Source organism: Drosophila willistoni (assembly GCF_018902025.1).
Source record: "Drosophila willistoni isolate 14030-0811.24 chromosome XL unlocalized genomic scaffold, UCI_dwil_1.1 Seg141, whole genome shotgun sequence".
Taxonomy (NCBI): Eukaryota; Metazoa; Arthropoda; class Insecta; order Diptera; family Drosophilidae; genus Drosophila; species Drosophila willistoni.
In genome coordinates, this window is record NW_025814052.1 from 3268261 (window position 1) to 3293223 (window position 24963).

Below are 24963 nucleotides of genomic sequence, written 5' to 3' on the forward strand. Positions count from 1 at the left end.
GCATGTATGTGTGTAAGTACCTACATGTAATTATGTATGTATGCGAATATAGATTATCTTTTCTTCTAAACGCTCAAATCAAACAAAAGAAATCCAAATCAAAAAGAAAACACAGAAATTGCAATTAAAAGAGAGAATTATAAGGGAAAAAACTGCAAAAACAAACTCAGAGATCAGACGGAACAAAAAATAAGGAAGGAAAACAAAACATATGCTGCGCTCGGAATACTTACCGTGCTCACTTTACGAACTTTGGTAGCTTGGTGTGCTGTAGTAGGTGCTGGTTGTCTTTGTATAACGCTCACCGACTCCGACTCCACTTCGACGCTGCGTATGGACATTTTCTCCTTGTTGTTGTCATCGTTGCCCTTCTCGCCACCCACAAACAGCTCATAGCTAATGCACGAATAGGTTGGACTCTTGGCCATTTCCGGATGAAGAGCTGCCTCCTCGGCGGCAGCAGCATCGGCAGCGGCCTGTGCCTGGGCATTGGCTCTTTCCTCTAATTTTGCTGCCTTGGCAGCTGCCGCTTCTTCTGCTTCCTATAATAATGAAATTTTGCGATTTTCGAGAGAGACACACAGAGAAAGAAAGAGAAAGAGAGAGAGAGAGAAAGAGAAAGAAAGAAAGAGAAGCAGAGAGAGAGAGAGACGGAGAGAGAAAGGGAAAGAGAAAGAAAGGGGGATATGGAGGGCGATCACATCAAATATTACATTACACCAAATATGCATGTTTAAGTAAGTATATATATATATATATATATAGGTATATATGTATGTGGATATGTAGAAAATGTATATATTTATATGGGACTTAGGATGTAGGAGTAACAATGTCAATGGTTAGTGGAAAAAGGACGAAAAGGATTTCACCAAAACACATATATTCCTTGCTATAGAACTTTCCATATGTTTCTAGAAATATCTTGTGATACCCTTCGATAAAAGATATGTTCCGAAGGCATCATCTCCGACTATATAAATAATACACATTCACAAATCGATCTATATTAGCCAACTTGAAAATCTTCTTATATGTATTACAGTCTTTATATATATCGAGTTCAGTACTAATTGTAAGTACATGGTTATAATGGTTGTGAAAATGCCAAATTTAATCAAGATTGTTTATTGCTATGTCACATAGTTTCAAGAAGTTTTACTTTGAGAAGTTCATAATAAATTTGAATTGTATTTGAAAATACTTTTTCAAAGTTCTATAAATGTGTTTCTTAGCAAAGTGCGTTAATATACTTGAGTTGTACTTGAAATATCTTTTTCATAAGCTTAAATTTGAGTTTGTAGTTTGACTCTATTTGATTCTATTTTCTACACTTGAGTCAATAAGAAAGGCTTTCTGAAAGGCTGATTATACTTTGCTTAGATTTTGATGGCAAGGCGGCAAGGATAAGGATGTTGGATAGGAGATGAATGATTAATCTACATATATATTTTTTTTTTTTTATATATGTATTTGTATTACAGATAGATATATATTATACAGTGCTGTGCAATAGAATAACTTGAGTATTTATTTGCAGATAGATTAGTGAATATAAATATTGGGTTAAAATGTTTCCCTCAATACTCAATTCTATAGATATTTTATTAAACCAACCCATTAAACCCATTAGCCAATTTTAGTCAAAACTAACTTTATGCAGAGTGAAATTTAATTTGGATATATCCTTAATACTTGCTTTAAGTAGACCTCGGACATATAGTGACTGATTTACCCAAAGGCCATGGGTAAGACAAAGAGAAGGCCAAAATATCTTAAATCGTCTTCTTCAAACTCTCAAGATTACAAAAACATAGTCTTAGAAATATTACGAGTGTATTAGAAGAGTTTATGAATCTTGAGTTATCAAAATGTTCGGAGACTGTTTTTTTTACGGAAAATTTGAGTTTAATTTACCATTTAAGGTAGAAAGCTCAATTAACTCTAAAGTGAATATTTATTTGAATCCAATAAACAATAAATTTCAAACATTTTAGCTGGCATACTGTGCGTATACGTTATTATTAGATGGCATACTGTGCGTATACGTTATAATTGGCTAAACGACAAGAGGCCAATGTGTACATAAATTCTGAGATAGACGACAATTTGCTATGAATATATATGTATATACATACATTTGTAGTCAATTCGATGGGTCATTTCTTTGTATACTCATCTACTTTCACTTTAGACTGTTGGTTTACGTTTTTGTTACGTTTTCTGTATATGAATATAAAACGATTGTTTTTTGTTTTTTTGTTTTTGGTGTAATAAAGAATTCAGATGTGCAATAAAGCCATAAAATGAGAGGGTCACTAAGCATATTTTGAGTCTTTCCCGATAATTTTTGAAAATCAACTTCTAGACACGCCTCAATCCATTAACTGCTGATAAAAAGAAATTTGTAGATAGAAAGTCATGAAATGATAACATTTCTTTTCGATGGAAAGAATTGCTTTCGTTCAGTGATTTAAGGGGAAGAAAAAAGACTCAAAATTTGAACTTTAAAGTGGCCCTCGTAAGCAGAATAAAACGACCAAATTGACATTTATAGGATAAATTCGAACTATGATTATTATTATCGACGGTGTCATATAGTATTTATATTGTATATATAACTGTATATTTTATGCATATTATTGATGTATGTATGTATATAAGTATCTATATATACGAATGCAAGGATATACGATGCCTGTGGTTAGATATAGTATAAGTGATTGGCATAGCAACTACACGATTTGATATTGCTTGAGGATAAGTACATATATATGTGAATGGGTATTGTACACATATATGTATGTATGTATATATATTTGAGTATGGGGAACAGGGGGGAAAAGCATATAGAGAACGATAGCAACAGAGACATAGAGATACATAGAGAGAGAGAGAGAGAGAAGGAAAGTGAAATATATAGTGATAGATAGTGACAGAGAGACATCTAAGTGTGTAATACATATATACATACGAATACAGATACAGATACAGATACAGACACAGATACAGATACGGATACAGATACGGATCTAGTTTAGTAGTTTGAATTAATATTGTTGTTTTGATATTGAAGAAAAGGAACTCTGTTATTGGCTGCTGACAAGTAAATATTTTCAATACTCAATTGGCCCACAATTGAAATTGAAATTATCTACTCAGTTTTATGGCGGATGGCGGGATGGGGGGATTTCTTTTTTTTCTTTTTTATTATTTATCTGTTTTTTTTTTTCGTTCCAGGCCCGCCTTTTTGGTTTTCTACTTACACGTATTGCCTCCTCTTCGGCAGCCTCTTCTTCTTCGGCCTTCTTTTGCAATTCGTCATATGACATGGCAACAATGGCCAAAATCAAATTCACAAGATAGAATGAACCTAGGAAGATGATGACTATAAAGAACAGCATATGCCAGGGTCCAGCGGCACGCAAAACCAGCTGATACAGATCCTCCCAAAAGTCCTGGGTCATCAAACGGAAGGCAGACAGAAACGCCCAGCCGAACGAATCGAAACTGGTATAGCCATAATTTGGATTCGGACCGAATCCTTGCAGACACACATAATCGTCATCACATTGGCTAAAGAAGATAAATATATACATACATATATGGGGGAATGCAATTTGAATACTTTTGAATAATTCTTAAACAAAACAAAACAAAACCCTTTATTACTCAATCTCAATCAATATCAATCAACAAATATGTTATTAGTTTCATTATATCGAAACTTACCCAGCTCCTGATATATTGCCGCATAGGGGAAACGATATACCCTCATCTTCTGAATACCAATTCGAACTGTTCCGATTATGATAGTCCCAATTCTCGTCCGTTAAATTACCCCATGAGCCATCCAATGGAAATTTCTTGATGCATTTCTGCGTTAGAACGCCCATATAAATTTGTAGGCCCATTAGGGCGAACACCGATAAGGAGAACATTGTCAAAATTATCACATCGCGTAGATTTTTCACAGATTCAATGACAGCGCCGACAATGGTTTTCAAGCCTAAACACAGTGGAGTATATCAACAACGATACAAATGGAGGAGTGAATGATAGATAGATAAATGATTTTTAATAACTCGTTCATACAGTTAATAACTGTGTATGTATATATGTATGTATGCATATGCATGTGGTTGATCTAGTCTCAACATATCATATCATACCTGGCACAATAGCTACGGTTTTCAGAGCACGCAGCACTCGAAACGTTCTTAAGGCTGCTAGATTACCTAAATCTATACCCATCGTCACATAACTGATCCACAAACGAATAAACGAGCGAGCAGATTTTATCGAGATCATCGAATAGAGTTGTTTGTTATCGTTATCGTTATCGTTGATGATGTCAGCGAAAAGGTATTTATGGTATGTACATATTGGGAAATTGTCATCAAGTATTAGTAATTACATATCGAAAACATAAACAAATAAACTACATCGTATATACACAGATATCTATACAAATATATTGTATATATATCTATATATATATTTATATATAAATTGTATAGATTAAATTGCATTTATGTATATAATGCATTCATAATGCATATGTGTTTATTAATTACAAATGTTTGTGTACGTGTGTGTGTGTAAACAGCTGTATGTCTGTGTGTGTGTGTGTGTGTGTGTGTGTGTGTGTGTGTGAAGGCATAAACCATAACAAAATCAATAAAGTATCAAAAAGAATTAACCCAAGCCATTAAAGAGTTTATATCATAAATATTCTCGAGGGTTCTCGACTGTCAAAGATTTCTAGAGATAGAGATTCCAAATTGTTAATTTTCCCCTTTTTTTTTGAGGGCCTTTGGTCATTTGGAACAGCGGGAGCATAAAAATAATCTAAATATTCGGGCAAGCAAAATATACTTATCGACTACTGTCCAAGCCCAGAAACAAGACCAAGACCCAGACCCAGATATGTACATATGTATGTATGTATGTATGTATGTATGTATGTATGTATGTATGTATGTATGTATGTATGGAGCTGGGTTACCAAATTGTAACAAAAATTGTCCAGTTTGTATTCATACGTCATCCTTTGGGAATTTAACATTTTTTTCTTGTTCTTTCCTTTTGTTTGGTTCGCCCATTTATTTTTCATGAATATTTATCGATTTGCCTATTGGCCTATTCCCACACCAATCCCTCCGGCACCCACCAACGGCCATTGCGTGCAATGAGAATGCTGTCATTTATATGTACTTCCATGGCATGGCCTTAAATTGCCCTGCATTCTAATTTACCCCGCCTCTTTGAGGGCGCCAATCCCCCCACTTGGTTCCAAACACCCGGCCGCCAGCACTCCGGCATGCGCCTTCGTTTCGTACCGCCCCACAACAGCAACAACAAACAAAAGAAAAGGGAATTCAAGTTAGGCGCCTAAAAGTGAGCTTTAAAAAACAAAACCCCAAGGCTGGTCGACTTAATGGCGCCGCCTGCCGCCAACTGCCTGCACGAAAAGCCAACAAGAAACAAGAAAGGGAGAAACGAAATACAACAAAAACAAGAAAAACAAGAAAAAAAAGGGCAAATAGACAGCCCACCCAATAAATGGTTAAAACGAAGCACACAAAAAGCAATGAAATGAAATTGTCACGAAACAAAGAATAAAATACCAAAAAATTTGTTTATGGTTTTGCTGTCTGTGTGTGAGTGTGTGTGTGTGTGTGTGTGTGTGTATAAGAGTTGGTAGTGGATATTTGTTTTTGGTATTTCAAATAATCATAGAAAATCCTCTACTTTGTGTCTGTATATATGTATTTGTGTGTGTGTGTGTGTGTGTGCCAGTAAGTGTGTGTGAGTGTGTTGGGCGCGTCATTAGCAAGAAGAAAAACCACACACACACACATACATAGACAAATATATACACAAGAAAAATAAATCAATAAAAATGCTCAACTAGCGCGACTTTTTGTGCCAGCTCTTTGGCTTACATACATGGCGTATGTGTAATTTTAGCTGCCGTGACATTTCATCATGTTTGCATGTATATGTTGCCCTATGGCCCTGTATGTGTGTATGCGGACATTATTAAATACATATTTATATATGTAAGTTTCCATGTCGAAATCAAAGTAAAATATACTGTAACTCCGACAATTTCTAGAATTTCAACCATTTTTTTTCGAAATGCATTAATTAAAAGTGAGAAAAAAAATATACATAATTTTCAACAGTATACAAGGATACAAGTGGCATAATTTCACACGACATGACGTTTGCATAATTTAAAGTTAATTGGCTACTGCCAATTAACTAAATACTTATCGAATGGTAGTCACATTTAAATTTATAAGCAAAAATAGAACTGGCTGCATCTATCTTAACCCCAGGAGAGAATCCAAAAGGGAAATTTTGGGTTTTGTTTTTGTAGATATATGTATGTACATATATTAAGTATTCTTTCCAAAGTGGAAATCAATTTTCCTGCCTTTTGTTCTAAGAACTTTTTTGGCAATGAAGAAACTTTCCTCTGCTTGCTTAATTTATTTATTACTTACTAATTATGCGCCTCTACTCACACATCAACACACACAGAATTACAAATTTGCGAGTAATTTATAGGTGTAATTAAAAAATTAAATGTATTTTTTGAATGTATTTAGGTATGTATTATGTATGTGGCAAGTAAAAGTGATTTTAATATCCCGTAATTTGTTAAATATTGCTTGTGTGTTTTTTTTATTAAAAATTAATCAAATTATTAGTCAGCTAATTTGGTAATTGAAAGAAACAAAATGTTTATAGTAAAATGCAGGATTATTAATAAGTGAGTAAATAGTGAAAGGAATGTGGATATAGTATTAATGTTAAAATAGCTACAACAACTCGCTTGATTTGGCCCAATTTAGTGAATTGAGTTTGGGGGGTGGGTGGGATGGGCCAAAGCAAATTGGGTGAGTAAGTAAATAAATATTCAAATCAAATAAATAATTAATTGAAATAGATAGATCATTATTTAGTTAATTCATATTAACTCACGCTAAAGCTATTACTACGAAGTCCAGCCAATTCCATGCATCTCTAAGATACGTAAACGGGCATAAAATGAAACCTCGTGCCATCACTTTAACAGCTGATTCAAATGTGTAGATTCCGGTGAATATCACCCTAAAAACGAATTAAAGCGAAATCGCATCGAATTGGAATTGCCTTCAATTATCATGATAATATTGATATTCATATTCATATTCATATTCATATTCATATTCATATTCATATTCATATTCATATTCATATTCATATTCATATTCATATTCATATTCATATTCATATTCATATTCATATTCATATTCATATTCATATTCATATTCATATTCATATTCATATTCATATTCATATTCATATTCATATTCATATTCATATTCATATTCATATTCATATTCATATTCATATTCATATTCATATTCATATTCATATTCATATTCATATTCATATTCATATTCATATTCATATTCATATTCATATTCATATTCATATTCATATTCATATTCATATTCATATTCATATTCATGTTATAAGGCCAATTTGTTGTATTTAGAAGAATAAAAGATAATTTCAAAATTTGTCTGATTTTATAATTTCACAATGTTTTTACCATTAAAACAAACAACAAAAAAAAATTGTACACACATACATACATGGCAGTATGAGTGTGTATGCAGCAGGATGAATGTACCTTGTACATACATATGTAGATATATAGTATTTTATATAAGTACATAACGTGGAGTATTAAAGAGTCGTTGAAGAATGAAAGATCTGCTTAGATACATACATGTGTATATGTTATGGCTAATCAAATTGATTTGGTGATTTTATTTGATTTTAAATTAGTTTTCTTTTCTTATCTAACTTAAAACTTAACTTACTTAGGACATATGTACATACATACAGTATGTATGTAAGCATGTGGCTTGGTGAATAAACTAATCTCACTTAAGATTTTTTTAAAACATTAACATTGTTATTCTTGTATTCCTACATTTTTGCATAAGAAACCATCTGTCTCTCTATGTCTCTAGACTCAAAGATGAAACCAAGACATATTCACACACTACATGTGGAAAGAGTATTCACGATATTCGTTTTTACAAGTTACGTGATGATGAGTTAACATATCGGATTGAGCGTTATTATGCAATAATCTTCGGCAATAGTTCCGGTTCAGCACATGGCATTTAGAATGAGTTGTTAATTAGGTAGTACATATACTAGGTAAATAAGTACATATCTTAGGGATTAGCCATTTATGTGCTGTTTGCTGCCCTAAGATGAATAGCGGTTACATCAAAGAGCACTTGGCCAAGATGAAGATAGACAGAGGAGCGGACAGCCGGACGGGCACCTGAACAAGCAGGCTGACAGTCAGTCAGTCAGTCTTGGGCAATCGAACATGGCGCCGCTTAGACAATTGTCAATGTCAATAATGGTTAATACTTAACCTGCCTGATGCCTCATGCTGATGTCGATGCTGCTAGTGGGTGTCAGATCAATAAAAAGACCTTCATTCACTTCTCTATGTGTGTGTGTGTGTGTGTGTGTGTGTGTGTGTGTAGTTAGCCATTTGACTGATTTAAGCCAGGCTAGGGCTGCCCTATGGACAGACGAATCGACAGCCCGATTGACGAATAAAAAGTAGAACAAAATAGTTCTATACTTTTAATCTGAAAGTCCGATTCAGAAAGCAATCATTTTTATGTCAGGATGTCATTAAGGAAATTATGAATTTATTTCAAATTCAATTGAAATTAAATAAAGAAAAAGAAGGGGATTTTGATGTCGACGCCGTCCACAGGTTTAAGGATATTAATTTTTTTTTCTTTTTGTGTCTGTGGGTTTCCTTCTTCTTCTTCCAAGTGCAACTAGTTCAAAGTCATCGCCGCTAGCTGAACGGCCAAGGGGGGGCATTAGGAGAAGGAGCGGTGGCATTGTGACAAAGATGTGGGTGAGCTATGGCGTTTGACCTAGGCCTCAATGCCTGTGAAGGACTCTTGAGATGTGTTTTAATTGCAGGTATTATGTGCTCCTTCTCCTCCTTCTGCCCGGCGTCACACCAATGGCGACACATACAAACATACAGCATAGATAAGATTCCACTCAATCGCATGAAAGAGAGCAATTGGACGCTCTTGCTTTCTATCTCTCTCTCCAGGCAAAGGCGTGAAGAGAGTGTAAGTTAATAGAACTTTTACTCTCGCTCTCGATATCACTTCGGCAATGGCTCGGCTCGTAACTGTGTAGTAGCCGAAGCTGATATAATGACCAGTTCTTCACTCACCATAGTCCGCTCCTGCCTAAAATAGGCTTTAGCCTTAGATTTCTCTGAGTAGACATAAATGTTTAGATGTGTATGTGTGTGTGTGTGTGTGTGTGTGTGTGTGTGACACTGTCTTGGTATGCAGATCCTTATGTCTTTGGCTCGTGTTGTTTTCTATTACAATTCTTCCTCTTTTCTCTCTTTCTGTCTCTCGCTCTCTTTTTAAAACATCTTACCTAACGCTGTCTCTCTCTTTCTCTATTGAGGGTTTTCATTCTGATACCAAATCTGCGACAATATTTTTGATATCAGCTAAAAAAATGACGTTACTCTTTTCACTTTCTTTATTGTAATGGTGTTTTCGCAATTTGCTCGCTTTCAACTAGATTTACCGTTATACATTTTACCATTAGCTAAATAAATCTATAATATATGTATACATATGTATATGAATGTACCTATATGCACCTATTCAATATGTATCTATCTACCCCTGTGATATACTGAAAACTAATTATATACGGTTTTTGTTTTACTGTTTTAATACAAAAAGAAAACTAAACTAGAACTAGTCGTCAGAGTTCTATAACAATTGGAATGTTATATGGTTGTTCTATCTATACATTCTATATTTTTGCTACTATGGATAATATTCATATATGTGTATGTATGCTTAAGAGATATTCTCTATGAAGATGAAACACTGCTGTATGAATTATTATTTATTTATTATACAAATTTCAAAAAAAAAAAAAAACGATCTATGTAAATTTTCAATACAGCATTGCTAGATTCATGGATAAAGAACAAACGATATCTTTATACATACATACAAATGTGAATATAGTCGAATACCCAGATTGTATTTGTTTTACTTTTACTTCAAATTGAATAATGAGAGACAGATTTGTAATGGAATCTAAGCCCGATAAAGGGAAAATGTATTTAGGAACGGGGGACAAAACTAAATGATTCAAAGTACTAGAAACACAAAAAACAGGACCCAGTTATACGACCTACTATTGTTTATATATATATATATATATGTAACTATAAATTACATTGGTATTCTTATTTTTCTTTTGGCAGGGGTTTTTGGCTTATTTTTAGCATTTTAATTTACAATAAATACTACTTATATATTACCAATTATAAGTATATACACTAAACATACTCGGAAACGAAGTACGAGAAATATTTCTTAACATTTTTATGAAAATCTCAGAATAGTTAGTCCTATTAAGAAATCAAACGATCATACAAAACAAAATAATCAATTAGGGATTCAATTCAATCGCATTTCGTTTTCGAGTATCGTTTCGAGGTAAGAGATCTATTGAAGATAATGTTATCAATCGATAACGCGAATGAAAACTAAAAGAAATTCTATATATTATAATATTATGTATAATGTTCTAATTATAAATACATTAAGCTACAATAATTTATGACAATTTGTATATAAAGATTATATAGATACTTAAATCTACTTACTACAATGTTTTAAGTATATGTTGATAAATTCTAAAGATATATGGATTCTAAAATTTTACTATTTACTATGTATTTCTTTTGTCAAATTTTTCTATTTACGTCTTTTTTTTTTTGATTTTCATCTTTTAATTTGTGAACAAACCAAAATCAAACTGGTCACGAAATTGGGAAAAGTTTTTATTATTCGATTCAATTTGATTGGAATACTTGGAAAAGCATGTGAATATATTTGTATGAGAAAAGTTTTTTGTAAATTCGATTTTAGATTTTTTGAAATTTTTGTGAGTTGATTGAATATTTTTGAATTTATAGTTAATGCGCGCTGTATTGAATTCAACGCTAGATCAAATGAATATTTTTACAACTACTTTTGTAATTTAATTGAATGGAATTACAATTTTCTGTACAAAATACACAAATCCTTGGAGTCGAAAGTATTATATAGAAGCATTTATCGATTTGGCCCTTAAGTTTGTTGTTGGTTGTTTGTTTGTTTGTTTGTTTTGGTTTTCTTTGTTGTTGTTGTTGTTCTTGATTTGGAAATATATAAGTATATCATATAATATATTGGAAATATAAAAAAGAGTATATTTTTGTGGTAGTAAGTTTTGACCTAAATACACATCTGCATTAATATCGTAAAAAAAAAACAAAAAAAAACGGTATTACATTTAAATGTAGGTAATAATTGTAGATAATAGTATATAAGTAAGTAAGTAATAGTTAAATCGGATACATATATGTAAGTATATATAGGTATATATCTTTGAATATATTTGGCTGCTTTCAAAAGAAAAGGATTGAATCAAAAATAACATAAAGTCCAAAAGTGTTAACTAAAGAATTTCATTTGGTTGTCTTTGCTCGATTTTTTTGGCCACATTTCGGATTATAAGTATATAATTAAATATTGAAACTTATAGCTAAAGATATAATATGAAGGTACATATACGTAGGTATATATCTTTCACATTCATACAATATCATTCAGCTGATAAGCATCGTTTTAGATACTATTGGACAAACAGTTATCTTTGGATACTTACTCAGTGGACTCAACCGTCGGCGTTGTCGGCATTATCATCAATATGCAGTTCACGAGAATAGTGGTTATGATAAATAACGAAAATAATGGATGCACTAAAATATAAATGGCCACACGACGTATCGGATTGAATGGATCGAGCAGCCACATTGCTTTTGATGCAGAAAAGCGAAAAATATCTTTTCCTTTGCTTACAACTACGAATGTCTGTGGATAGATAGATCAAGACATCGATATCATCGATGTAGTTACATTCGTACATCCACTTATCGCTGATGACAATTGATGGTGATGAATCGCCGTCACTTACCAATACATTGCTGTAGTATGGATCGATATCCTCGAGAGGAGTGGAGGCCAATTCCGGCGGGAAGCTGCCCTGCAATCGAACAGGTATTGGCACACCCTGTTCAAGTGTAGGATCCGGTTGTGGACCTTCATCCTCGTCCTCGTCATCATATCGGATCTGTTGTTCAGTTCAGTGTCAAAGTGGTCAAAGTGGTCACAGTGGTCACAGTTGTCAAGTCGAATTTAGATATCGTAAGTAATTGTATTTTGGGAATAGAAATTGAAGCAACAATTCATAGATTAGCCTTACATCCAAATAGATTTCAATCTCTATTTGGTATTTAGGTATATATATGTATATAGGATAGGGTATTAGAATTTTACAGTCAGTTTGCTAGAATTTTCTATGTAGAGATCTACGGTAGCATAAATTCAAAAAAAAAAATCAAAAACAAGAAATCAAGAATAAAATAAAAATCTCACAACGAAAATAAAGACAACATATAAATTTTTGACAATTTTTTGTTTGTATAGGAATTATAGTTTTGCATATCATATATATAAAGAGATATATGTATATATAGTATATAGTGTAATGTACAGATTCGGAGCGGGGTAACATTGGAGGGCAAAGGCCAACATTAGCATGTTGTATTTAGTAGTGAGAAGACGGGGGTGGGGAAAGGGGAGAGTGGGTTTAATTTTGCAGTGTTTCAAGTTTTCTTTTATACTCTTGCATTATGATAATGAGGTAATTGAGTCATAGGGAGATAGTGAAAGCGGAATCTCATTGGGAAATTCAAATCGGATCTGGTCAAAACAGAATCTATTATTTGCTAAAGAAATTAAGAAACAACACATGAATATCACATTTACGATAAGTAAGATAAATTTAATAGAATTATATTCATTTAAAAACGGACCAAGAACAACCATTCTAAAGCTTGGCAAGTGTATACAAAAAATTCGGTGTACCGAAATTAAATAGAAAACCAATCATCTCATTTATTGTTTTCTTTCGCAAGAATGTGGTATGCAAAATTGAAGTTCAAAAACTCTTATTGTAGTTCTTCTTCGTTTTCTTTTTGGGGGGTTTTCTGATTCATCATCATTATTATTTGGAAAGAAAGAAAAAGTTTGCTGGAAAAGTTGGAATAAGATAATAGAAATAAAGCGCAAATATCGAAATCATTAATAGAAAATGAATAAGAGAAATCGGACATGCCAAAAAATAGTTATTATTTTCAAAACAGTGTGGGAAAACGGTAAGTAAGTGTTAGTAAGTCTAAGTGAATGTTATAGTGTTGAAAAGCATTTAAAAGTAACAGACAGTGTAATTGAATGTTCAATTTTACAGCCATGCAGAGACATTCATTCTTTGGTTGCCCCATCAATTTTAGTTAATACACACACACACACAGCACACACACACACACTCACGCACACATATCGAAAGTAGTTTTTACTTTCAGCATGCAATGCTTAAAAGTAAAGGCAAAAAGCCAAACAAAAGAAGAGAAAAGAAAAGCAAAAATGTCTAACGTCATTTTATGTTCAACTTTGTAGGTCTTATGTGTATGTGTGTGTGCGTCTGTGTTTGTAAAAAATAACAAAAATTCCATAATAGTTGGCTGGCCTGTCCTGGCCTGGCCTGGCTTGGCTTAGCTTGGCTTGGCTTGGCGTGACAATTAGATTGTAAATATATATATGTATGAGATTGTGTGTGTGTGTGTGTGAGTGAGTGTTGACTTTGACGCAATTGCGAGCCCTGAAAAAGGAACCCTGGAGTTGGTTCCAGTGTCCTGGCTCTGATGGTGGCGCTTTGGTCTATATTTAAACTAATAAAAGGCGAACCACACACTCAAACACACACTCCCCCACACACACATACACACACATACACACACATGCACACTAACACACACAGCTGGTTTTTAGCCGGACAACAAAAAGATGCTTCTAGTTTGGCCTTCGCCTCTTGATTACAAAATTTTTGACGCATTTCAAACGAATGACAAAGGCATGCAGAATCCCTAAACCATAAGTACCCACCCACTTACACACACACACACACACACACGCGCGTACAGATTAGCACATTTGCACACACACATTCGCACTAATTTGACATAGTAACATATGCATATATAGTTAACACTAAAAAAAACACTACAAAATATTTCAATTGATTAACAAACTAATAAAAAAAAATGTTCACTACCATCTGGAAATGCAATTATTATCGCAACTAATCAATTGATCAATTAATTTAAATGGCAGGTTTTAGTTTCGATCTTTATAATTTCTTATCGTAATTTTTAACGAGAACTTTCAAGAGAATTTCCCACTCGCTTGCCATTTCAGGGATAATCGAATAGATTTTGATACTCCATCCAATTGTAAGAAGTCATCTTGATCAGTCTCTTTAGAAAGAATTGATTATTCATCTCCATGATTGAAAGAAGACTCTGATATACACGGTTAGGTATTAAAGATATGACTTTACAATGAGTCGCAACTGATTAAAAGAATTTTTCGCAATCTAAGGGTGACAAGGGGATAAAAAATATCGATTTATTTTCATATCAAAGTTGGCTTTGATTTCCACACAAATTTGGACTTTTCAATCTAGTTGGCCTGGTTGATTCGATTTTGGTCAAGTACCTGGAACGCAAACCCATGTTTCATCAGTTCAGTTCAAATCGTCAGCCGATTCAGAAATAAAATTATTTTATTTTAGTTTCAAAAATATATAAATTTAAATTATTCCTCTTTCTCGAATACTAGTCCAAAATTCGAAGTTTTTTATAAAATTTTATAAGTTCATTTATTATTGTGTGGTCGAAAAAAAAAAATCTCCGAAATGTTGAAGAAAAGCCTCACGTGCATGAATAAAAAGACGACCTTTATAATGCGTCAATTGATGGGATTAAGGACAAGTAAGTAATATGGGGAACATCCTCAAGGATGTGGACTAGTAAGTAATATATATAAGACCCAAGGGTTTCCAAAACAATATGGGGGCGAGAAATGCAGTTTTCTTATTTTGACATTCTCTAAATTTCTGATTTTGCAGATACGTGCACAGCATTCAAGTTTCTTCCGGTATATCCATACCCAGGTCCAAACAATCTGAAGTTCCAGTACATAACGAAGCCCCAATTCGCGATTTTGAAACAAATTTCACAACGTCAGCTGCCGCAGTTGACGCAGAGGGCTTCCATTTCAAACTATTCCGAAAGATTCGGACAGTGCAAGTCGACGTCAGACACGTATACCGTGCCCTTCCTACGATATATAGGTGAAGATGGTCAGGTGTATACTATTGGTCCTCTTGGCGTTGATGAGACCAACATGGCAAACCGGGAGAAGAAAATCAAAGCGAACCGTCGGTGGGAAGCTGAACAAAAGAAGCAAGAACGGCAGCAGCTTCAAGGAGCGCAGCATGGCTATCGAAGGCATCGGCAATACCAGCCGCAGGAGGAGCAGGCCAAGCAGCAGCCCCATCGGGAGAAGTCTGAGGTGGCTAAGGTGCCATTATCTCCCGATATAGGAGACGTTTTTGATCTGAAAACAAGCCTTTTTATGTCTATTTTAAAGAGGGTTCGAACAAGATTTGTATATGCTAAGAAATTTGAGAAATATCCAATTAAATATATTATATTAATCTCTCTAATACAAATCGATTGTAATGTCAAATATGAGATCGATAATCTACAACCTTTGCGATATTAATTGCATTTTCTGATCTTATTATATGTTTATATAGACTACAACCTAATTTTATTATTGAATCAAAGATGCCAAAACGTTCTCTTCTATAAATTAGAAGCCAAAAAAGAAAGAAAATCAAAGTTCCAAAAAAAATTATTCAAACGATAAAAACCCGCAATTAACAAACTTTCTCGTAGTAGTTGCTGTTGTTTTTCTAGTTTTTGATTAAAAATTTCAAAATTTTGTTGTCCATTTTAATGCTGTTTTTGTCCACTTACTCTTTGGCTTTTTGGTTTTTTTTTTTTTCTTGTACCATTTAAAAACACTTACAATATAAAGTTGGATTTTAATTTACCTTTCGAAGCAGTTATAGGTTATTATTTCTTTTGTTTGTGTTTGTATTTTATTTTTTGTTTTTTTTTTTTTTCATTTATAGATGAAAGCAATAGTTAAATTTGCTAGAGCAAATTTTTGACAAATTGCTAACTTTATGTTATATTTGTAGTTGTTTTTTTTTCCATTTTTAGTTATTCTTTTTGTTTTTGTTTTTGCAAATCATCAGACAACTGCATAGTATGGTCAAAAGAAATAAGTGACCCTCAAAACTAACCTTACATAGATCTATATCAAAAATGTTCCTACATTCTGCATAAGTTAGTTTTTAAAATTAAAAAAAAAAAAACAATATATACATATATAGATAGGTATATATAAGTTTCAATATGTTGAAAACAACTAAAAACACACTCACACATACAGAGACACACACATAGAAATTGGTTACACGAAAACATAATAGTTAGTATTAGTTAGCAAAATGGGTAATACAACATAATACACACACACACACACACGCACACAACAAAAAGGGGCTTAGAATTGGAATCACATATTACATACAGGATATAGAGAGCAGTATTAGAGATAAGAAAGGAGTGAAATTTACTAAGTAATTACAATACTTATATGTAGTTAGACATAGATAGTTAGAAGCATAGGTTAGAATAGTTTAGGCGAGGGGCTTAGCTAAAATAAGTAAAGCCAAAAGGTGTAAATACATATATCAAATAAGCTGGCAGTTTCCTATCATCCCCTTTTGGGAAGCAGTATAAAAAATGTCCTTGACACTGGATTAACAACAAAAGTAAACGAAAGTTATCAAAATCACATATGAGAACTGACTGAAGGAAGAAAAAGGCTTCGAACAAGGACGAAACCTGCAGCAAATTGTATCGTTAAAACAAAAATTATTTGTTTCCAAGTATTAAATGCTTAATTCATTTACTATTTTTTTTGATGTAGGGCTTTGCTTCTTGTATAAAACTACTTTAGCAAGAAGATAAATGTGGTTTTTGACTAAGTTAGTTGGTAGTTGGGGTGGTTATTAAGTATAATTGGTAATAAGTATTTAAGGCATTTACAAATTAAACTAAAAAGTGGACAAAAAGAACAACATGAAACAAAAACTCAAAATGAAATGATAACAAAGAAAACAAAAAAGTAAATATATATTTTATATATGTATAGAGAATATATACATATATAATATATAGATATTGATTGATAAAGAAAAGAAAAAATAAACTAAAGTTTCATTACAATTAATTAATTGTAATCCTTTTTTTTTTCATTATTTTTGTTTGCTATTATTTGGTTTTTTGTTTTGTTTTTTAAGGTTTTTGGAGTTTAAGTCAAGTTTCTTTTGTTGTTGTGGATTGGAATTTGTTTTTTGTTTTATCTGTTCTGAGCAAAAATCTTACTTCTTTTTGTTTTTTCTTGCGACCATATTGCGGCTGAAAGAAGATTTTGGTAATAGATTTGGGTTTGTTTGGTTTTGGTTTTGGTTTTTGAAGTATCGTAAAGAAAAAAAAAAGTAGTAGAAGAAGTAGAAGAAAATGTTTTTTTTTTGGTTTTGTTTTTTTTTTTTTTATATATATATTAATATTGTAGTTATGTTGTTGATGTTGCAAGCGCCAAATTCGCATTCATAATGGATTATTCATTGGTTCATTATACGATTTATAGTTATTAAAATATATTTTGATTTTTTCGTTTGTTATTGATTATTTTTTGTTTCCAGTCAGCAGCGCGCGCAAAAGTATCATTTGAGAGCGTTCAAAAAGGTAGAGAAAAAGTTGTAAATAAAACGGGAAAAAATTACACGAATGAAAAGTGGAAAGAAAACAAACAAAATATGAAACAATATACATATATGTATATATATAATATTTGTTACACATACACATATGTATGTATGTGTATGTATGTATTTGATATATTTTAATATATATGTATGTATATATTTATAGATTGCAAGTTATTGTTATTGTATATATGAAATTGATAATTATGATTTTAATTGATTCTCAAGAACCGACGACACTCTCATAGTCAATTAATACTATTAATTTATACTAACAAAAAAAAATGTTCTATATTTTTTTTTTTGTATTATTTAAGCGCTATATAGAGATGATTTTTAAAGGACAGTTTCTTACAAATTTAGGACATAGACAAATGATAGCAAGAGCAAGAGACAGAGACAGAAACAGAGATAGATATATAGTGAGAGACAGACAGAGAGAGAGAGAGAGAACAAGAGCGAAATAGATATATGTAGGTAAAGACGTGGGAAACAGTGAACTAAGATTTGTTGGTGCACGCATGATATGATCCCACTATATATACATATATATATGTATATAAATATATACATATACCTTTGCAGATTCAGATAACAATATAATGAATAAATATTGTATATTTCATATTTAAAGTCCTTGAGAGATATTAGAGAGAATTGGAATTAACTATGTACGAAAACTTGGAACTTTCGTTTTCATATTCAAAGTGGAAGACACTGCAGCTAGAACTTAGATTCTTTGGTTAATGTTCAGCTGGTGGACATCTTTTTAGAGGTCTCTCATAGACCGATTATAATAACTAGTAGGATACCCAGTGTGTTTTTATACCATACACCCACAGGGTGAGATGGTATATTAAAATTGCCAAAATGTATGTAACAGGCAGAAGGAGGCTTCTCCGACCCCATAAAGTATATATATTCTTGATCAGGATCAACAGCCGAGTCGATCAAGCCTTGTCCGTCCGTCCGTCCGTCCGTCTGTCCGTATGAACACCTAGATCTCGGAGACTGTGAGAGCTAGAGCCACCAAATTTAGTATGTCGAGTCGTGTAGTACGTAAAGTGATCAAGTTTATTTCAAATTTTTGCCACGCCCTTTCCGCCCTCGCAATTTAAAAAAAGCGTTTATCTTAATATACTATACCAGCCAGAGACACCATATTTGGTACATATATTTGCTTAGTAAATGCGCTCATTTTGTTTGTGTAAAGATTTTGCCACGCCCCTTTCCGCCCCCGTAATTTGAAAAAAATTCGATTATCTCCCGTAATTTTCTACTTTCTGCAATGAAATTGGCACACTTAAATTTGATACTTATATTCAGAAAAATACCAAATTTTATCTAAATCGGACAAAAAAAAGTCGAGTTATGCATATAAACATTTTTCCATAAGGCCGGAGTTGGCCGTTGGCTGGTGGGGGCGCCAGGGTGCTCGTATGCTTGAGTGAGCGAGATACTAAGATATGCTTGTAAAAAGCATGTGAAAATGCATTTGTTTATTAAATTTAAAATATTTACTGGCTTTACTGGTGTATGGTATACCTAAGTCGGGGAGACGACTTACTTACTTCATTATATCTGTTAGGATATAGAATTAGGATATAGAAATTGGTAGCTTGTTCGTTCAAGCTAGGCTAAACATTCGCATAGAAGATGTCATTTATTTTATATTTTGTGCAACTGAAAGCAGTTTAAAGGGCTAAATGTAGGGCACTATCCGGCTAATATGCCTATGAGCAGCCAAAGGTTTAGACCTACTTAGGCTAGGTCATTTGCCCTTATGAAAACTGCGTGTTGTAGTACTAATACTTCTCTTCTAATCTATCCTATCAAATCAATAGAGAGATAACTGCAAGTGTATATATGTATATATATATATATGTATATATATATGTATGTATATGTTCTTTGGTGTGCTTAATTTATTTTTCGTAATGAATTTGAGTGATTCATTTCATTTTGGTTCACTGGTCAAATGAGTCGCAATAATATACAAAATGAATTTTTGCCAACAGTAATTTATTTTTCAAGGGAAGGAGGAAATTTCTGATTTTCATTTCAATGTTGATTTTTTGATTGTTCTAGATCGGTAGAATGCATTTGTTTTGTTTCTCTTTGCATGGTGTATTTCGTTTCATTTGTTTGGCGATCTATTTACACGGAATTTCGTGGTTTCTTGTTTTTGTGGTATGTGGTTTGCGATGTGTGCACTGAGAGGTGTGCCCTTTGACCCACACAGACAGATGTCAAATGTCGAATGTCGAATTCAGGTCGACAGCCCAAACAGAAAAGAAAGTGATGAAACCAAAAATTTAAACAAAACACAAATGATCGAAATAAAGAGAGAGAGACAGAAACAAAATAGCAAATAGTAAACCAATGTAAAATATTATCATTTTCTTGATTTTGCCTTGTTTTTGTTATGTTTTTTTTTTTTTTTTTTGTAAACGGTAAAGGTATAAAATTAATTACAGATATTACAGAAAATACAATTAGAACACGATTACGAAGCCAATAGAATACACATTTTTGTTACTTTTTATCAATTGAAACAAACAAACAAACATACAACAATTATGTCAGGAAAATGTTGGATAGTAAATACAATTACGGCGAGGGAATTTGGGGGAATACAATGCAGAATAGAAGAGAAAACGAAAAATCTAACCGAAAAATATATAAATTTTTGGAACGAAAAAAAAACCGTTTTAAATTTTGTTGTTATGGTGGAATTTTGTTTTGGAATTTTGAAAAATTAAAACGCATATTTAAAAATCAAAACTGAACAAAATTATTGAGACACAAAAATATGTATACATATAGAGAGAGACAGAGAGAGAGAGAGAGAGAGAGAGAGAGAGACAGAAGAGTGGTGAGTGGTGGAAGGGGGTGGGGGCCAATATTGTGCTAGTGCTGAATATATGGGAGAATGTTCTGCCATGATTATAAAGGGACAAGCTCACAGTAGATGATTGATTCTGATTTAGATTCTGTTTCTGATTAATATATATTATATTATATCGATTATACAACATGGTTAACCAGTGTGAATATAGTGGCTAATTGGGGGGATCGATAGATTCATAGATACATATGGATGGAAATATTTGTTCGAAATCTTTGAGATATGAGATACTTCTTTCATGAATAGATATATATGTATGTATATATATATTGAGTGTATGGGAAACTATGGATAATACATATATAGAACAGAAATAAATTGATGAGGTAATACAGAAGATAAGTCCTTATTAATTATATAGCTTAGATTTTTTTTGGATGGATGGGGTTTGATTATATATATATACATAGACGCATAATATAGACATAGATATAAATATAGCTAGGTAGGATAGGTAGGTAGGATAAGATAGATTTATACGAGACATCGTAGTTGGTTAATGACTTTTGGTTGGGATTATGTAGGCGTATGTAAGTATATATATTGTATATTTTTGTATTTTTGTATCTGATATGTATGTATATATGTACAGCATATAAGTATGCAAAATGTTAGGGTATTATTATTGTTAATATAATTAGACATTTGTTTTTTTGTTTTCAGAAAGTTTTGCTTGAAGCACAAACAGAAGCTTATATAGTTTATAGTAGCATTAATCGATTAACCTATACTATGTATTTATGTATGTATATGTATGTACGCATGTTAGTATGTATGTAAGCATATACATAGATGTACATACATACATATATACATACATAGGCACATACATATACCAACTGTCAGGTAATTTGGGGGGGGGGGGAGGGGGAAAGTTGAAGATACACATAATTGTTTACATACATTGAGCGCATAATAATAATAATAATACATATAATATTATATCTAAAGGATAAACAAAAAAAAATATAATAATAATATAAGATAGAGAGAGAGAGATATCGATATATGTATTGTATATATATTTCACAATAAATTAAAGATAAATTTTATACATATATAAATCGAAGAAAACATGAGAGTCAAAAATAAGGATGGACATATATAGAATGTATGTATATAGAAACGTAAAAAGCATTCAGTTATAAATAATTACCACCTCTCCCTCGGCTCTCTTTCTTTCCAGCTCCTTTTGCTTTTCATGTTCAGCGGCAATGCGTTGTTCGATTTGCACCAATGATTCGCGGGTAAAGGGACGGAACAAACTGCGTTCTTCCTCAGATATCGAGTCGGAATCTTCTGTCATTGTCTATGCGGCCAACGATGAGAGCCTTAGATTTCCAAGGCCTGTAAAAGAATGTGTCATAGAAAGATCCAAAACAAAAAAAAAAAAGAAAACAAAAAAAAGAAACCGAAAAGAAACAAAAAACAAAAAGGTTCATATTCATTTCATACACAGTCCCAATTTATCGAAAATGACCCATTCGCGACATTTTATAGCCACATATTAGATACATTTATATGTAATTACTGATACGGAAAAAGAGGGAAATTAATTTGATATTACTTACATGAGGCACATGGATGTCGCCTGCTACATTAAAGCTACAACTATATCCGAGGCGCCATGTTCGAGTAGCGCCCACCGCTTAGCACAATTCTAAAAATATATCAAAAAAATAACAAGTTAATATTACAATCCATTATATGTACATATATGAATATCACCCAACCCATTGATGATTATCTGTTTCAATTAAATGAAAGCCTTGACGTAGTTACATATTTTATATTTATCAATCAGAGACAACGAAAAATATATTCAACTTAGTTTAATTGGCTTGTTGTTTTTTTTTTTGTTTTTTAGTTAATTAGATGGTAAATTTAATAGAGAAGTTTAGAAGTTGAGCAATCAGTTTAAACATCTGGAGACTTTGCTAAAGAAGCATTATAGCTGGGAATTCCAGCTCAATGGTCTCTTTGAGAAGTGTGAAAGCAATCCAGACGTTTAAGTCTAACCACATACGAGCTATGACACAATTGTCATGGCTCTGTTTAACTTAAGCAACCACTTGAACCAAATACATATGTATGTAGATGCTTCTGGAAATATTTGTTAATTGGAATTGTTGTCAAGGAGCCAAGACAAAATTGCCAAAAGAAGGGTCGTGTTTAAGGTCTGGGATAAGTTTTTTTTATTTATTTAAGCGCTGAATCCATACATACAAAAATAGTATAACAACACACAATTAGATGCTATACAAAAAGGACCAAAAGGACTATAAATTCTGGGAGAAGTATTTTAAAGTTATTCAATATTTTCAAATGGCTTTATTCTTCGTTTTACTTTAAATACCTAATTGAGAGCATTTAGTAGTTTTTTGTTGCCTACTTTTAGGCAAAACAAATATGGAAAGCGGACATTATGCTCTTACATTCATAGTTAACTGTCACAAACGAGTAATTAAATTAGCGGCATATAATTTGACTGATTCCCGGCAACCGATAAAATCAATAAAAATAAAAAAAGAATCGAAAGAAAGTAAATTAAAACGCTAAATCAAAGATAGGTAATTAAAACAAGACAACAACAGCAATAAAACAGAGAAGAAGCAAAATCAGTTAGTGGAACCAGTTCTCAATATACTTATTCTCTCTACCCCCTCACTTGCCCTAACTCAGTTTCTATCTCTCTCTCTCCCTCGCTCACTGGTTTTCGCTCTATCCCCCTCTCTCTCTCTCTCGCTCTTTCTCTCTCTCACTCTTATATAAGCAGCCTCCGCTAAGGTCAAAGCACTCTTTCAGTTGCTTTTTGGCATCGCCTGTGCGTGTGTGAGTGTGTGTGTAAGTAGGTCAGTTCGATATTTCGCCTCTACATAACCAAATATATGTATTTTATACATAACATACATATATATCAATTTGTATGTGTGTGTGCTCGTATTTGTTGTTTCATTCAACATTATGTGGATATTAATGTACAAATTACAAATCATATTTCATCGTTGTTCGCATTTGGTTGTTGTGTTCCTTTTGCCAAAATGATGACTCATATTTACAACAAACTCGCACACGCCGAGAAACTAAAAAGCCACTAGAGGCGGCAAAAGGCAACACGAAGCTTGAAGAATGAGAGCTTAATGAGAGGCGGCCAATAAAACAAAATGCCGAAATATTGAAAAATTTTAAAAATTTGTTTTAAAAATTCCAAACGTAACGAAATTGAATGAATTTCTCCTTGTTGGTCAATGAATTTCACATTTTACAAGAGAAATCGTCCTGCCTGTCTTGCGTTTCCTCGCTCTCTTGCTCTCTCAACCACTATCTCTCTCTCTCTCTCTGTCTCTCTCTCTCTCTGCCCTGTCTGTCCAACATTTCTCTTTCTGTTTCGGTTACTTTTTCTGCCTGCGCTGTGAGAGAGAATCAAAGCTCGCTCTCTTTGTCTTTGAATCCCGCTAGCCCTGTCTATGTCTGTGTAACGACAATGTAATATTGTGTGTGTGTGTGAAATGTTTCCTTCTTTTAACGAAACTATGGTCTTTGTGTAACTGTGTGTATATGTATGTATATATGTGTGTGTGTGTGTGTTAAGGAATTTAAGTTGTTGAGTAGCTGTTAGAACTGTGAAAGTTTGCCCTCCAAAATATCATCAGAAAAGTCAAAAAAAAAAGGTAGAAAAAAGAAATAAAAACGTTCAAAAGAGAGAACGCAACATAAAAAGCATATCGAAATGTGATGGAAACTATTAAAAAAATTCATTTTTATTGCTTTTCATCTGAGTTTGTAGCAAGTATATATAGAATATTTACTATAAATGTCGTCCAAAAGTTCTCGATTTGTTCTATGTACTGCTTAATATATTGAAATTGAAGAATTTGAAAAGTTATTATCTTCAAAAGATATGAACATTATCAAATTTTCTACATTGACTTGCAGTTTTATATAAATTTTGTCTGAAATTTAATATGATTTCAAAGAAAAAATCACTTTGAAATGGTGAAACAGAGAGCCAAATAAGTTCAGAACATTTTATGACATTGAATATTGATTTCAAATACACTACAAAAAACGAAATGTGATCCCTGCTTCACCTCCTC

General features: G+C 32.7%; 1 protein-coding gene across 22 annotated transcripts in view; it reads right to left on the bottom strand.

Annotated features, from left to right (window-relative positions):
* The window catches only part of LOC6649183 (sodium channel protein para), a 65464-nt gene extending 43257 nt beyond the window's left edge, over positions 1–22207 (bottom strand). For 16 of the 22 annotated variants that reach the window (XM_023179316.2, XM_023179313.2, XM_023179317.2 and 13 more), the window contains exons 1-9: positions 22023–22207; positions 17576–17608; positions 12124–12279; positions 11815–12020; positions 6997–7125; positions 4173–4264; positions 3733–4009; positions 3267–3576; positions 234–542 (exon numbers count right to left, since the gene is read on the bottom strand). In XM_023179316.2, the coding sequence (XP_023035084.1) occupies positions 234–542; positions 3267–3576; positions 3733–4009; positions 4173–4264; positions 6997–7125; positions 11815–12020; positions 12124–12279; positions 17576–17608; positions 22023–22172 (1662 nt within the window). In that variant the 5' untranslated portion in view covers positions 22173–22207. The remainder of the gene's footprint in view (positions 1–233; positions 543–3266; positions 3577–3732; positions 4010–4172; positions 4265–6996; positions 7126–11814; positions 12021–12123; positions 12280–17575; positions 17609–22022) is intronic. The other 6 variants (XM_047011432.1, XM_047011431.1, XM_047011434.1 and 3 more) reach the window with 1 other exon arrangement.
* Positions 22208–24963: the final 2756 nt, after the last annotated feature.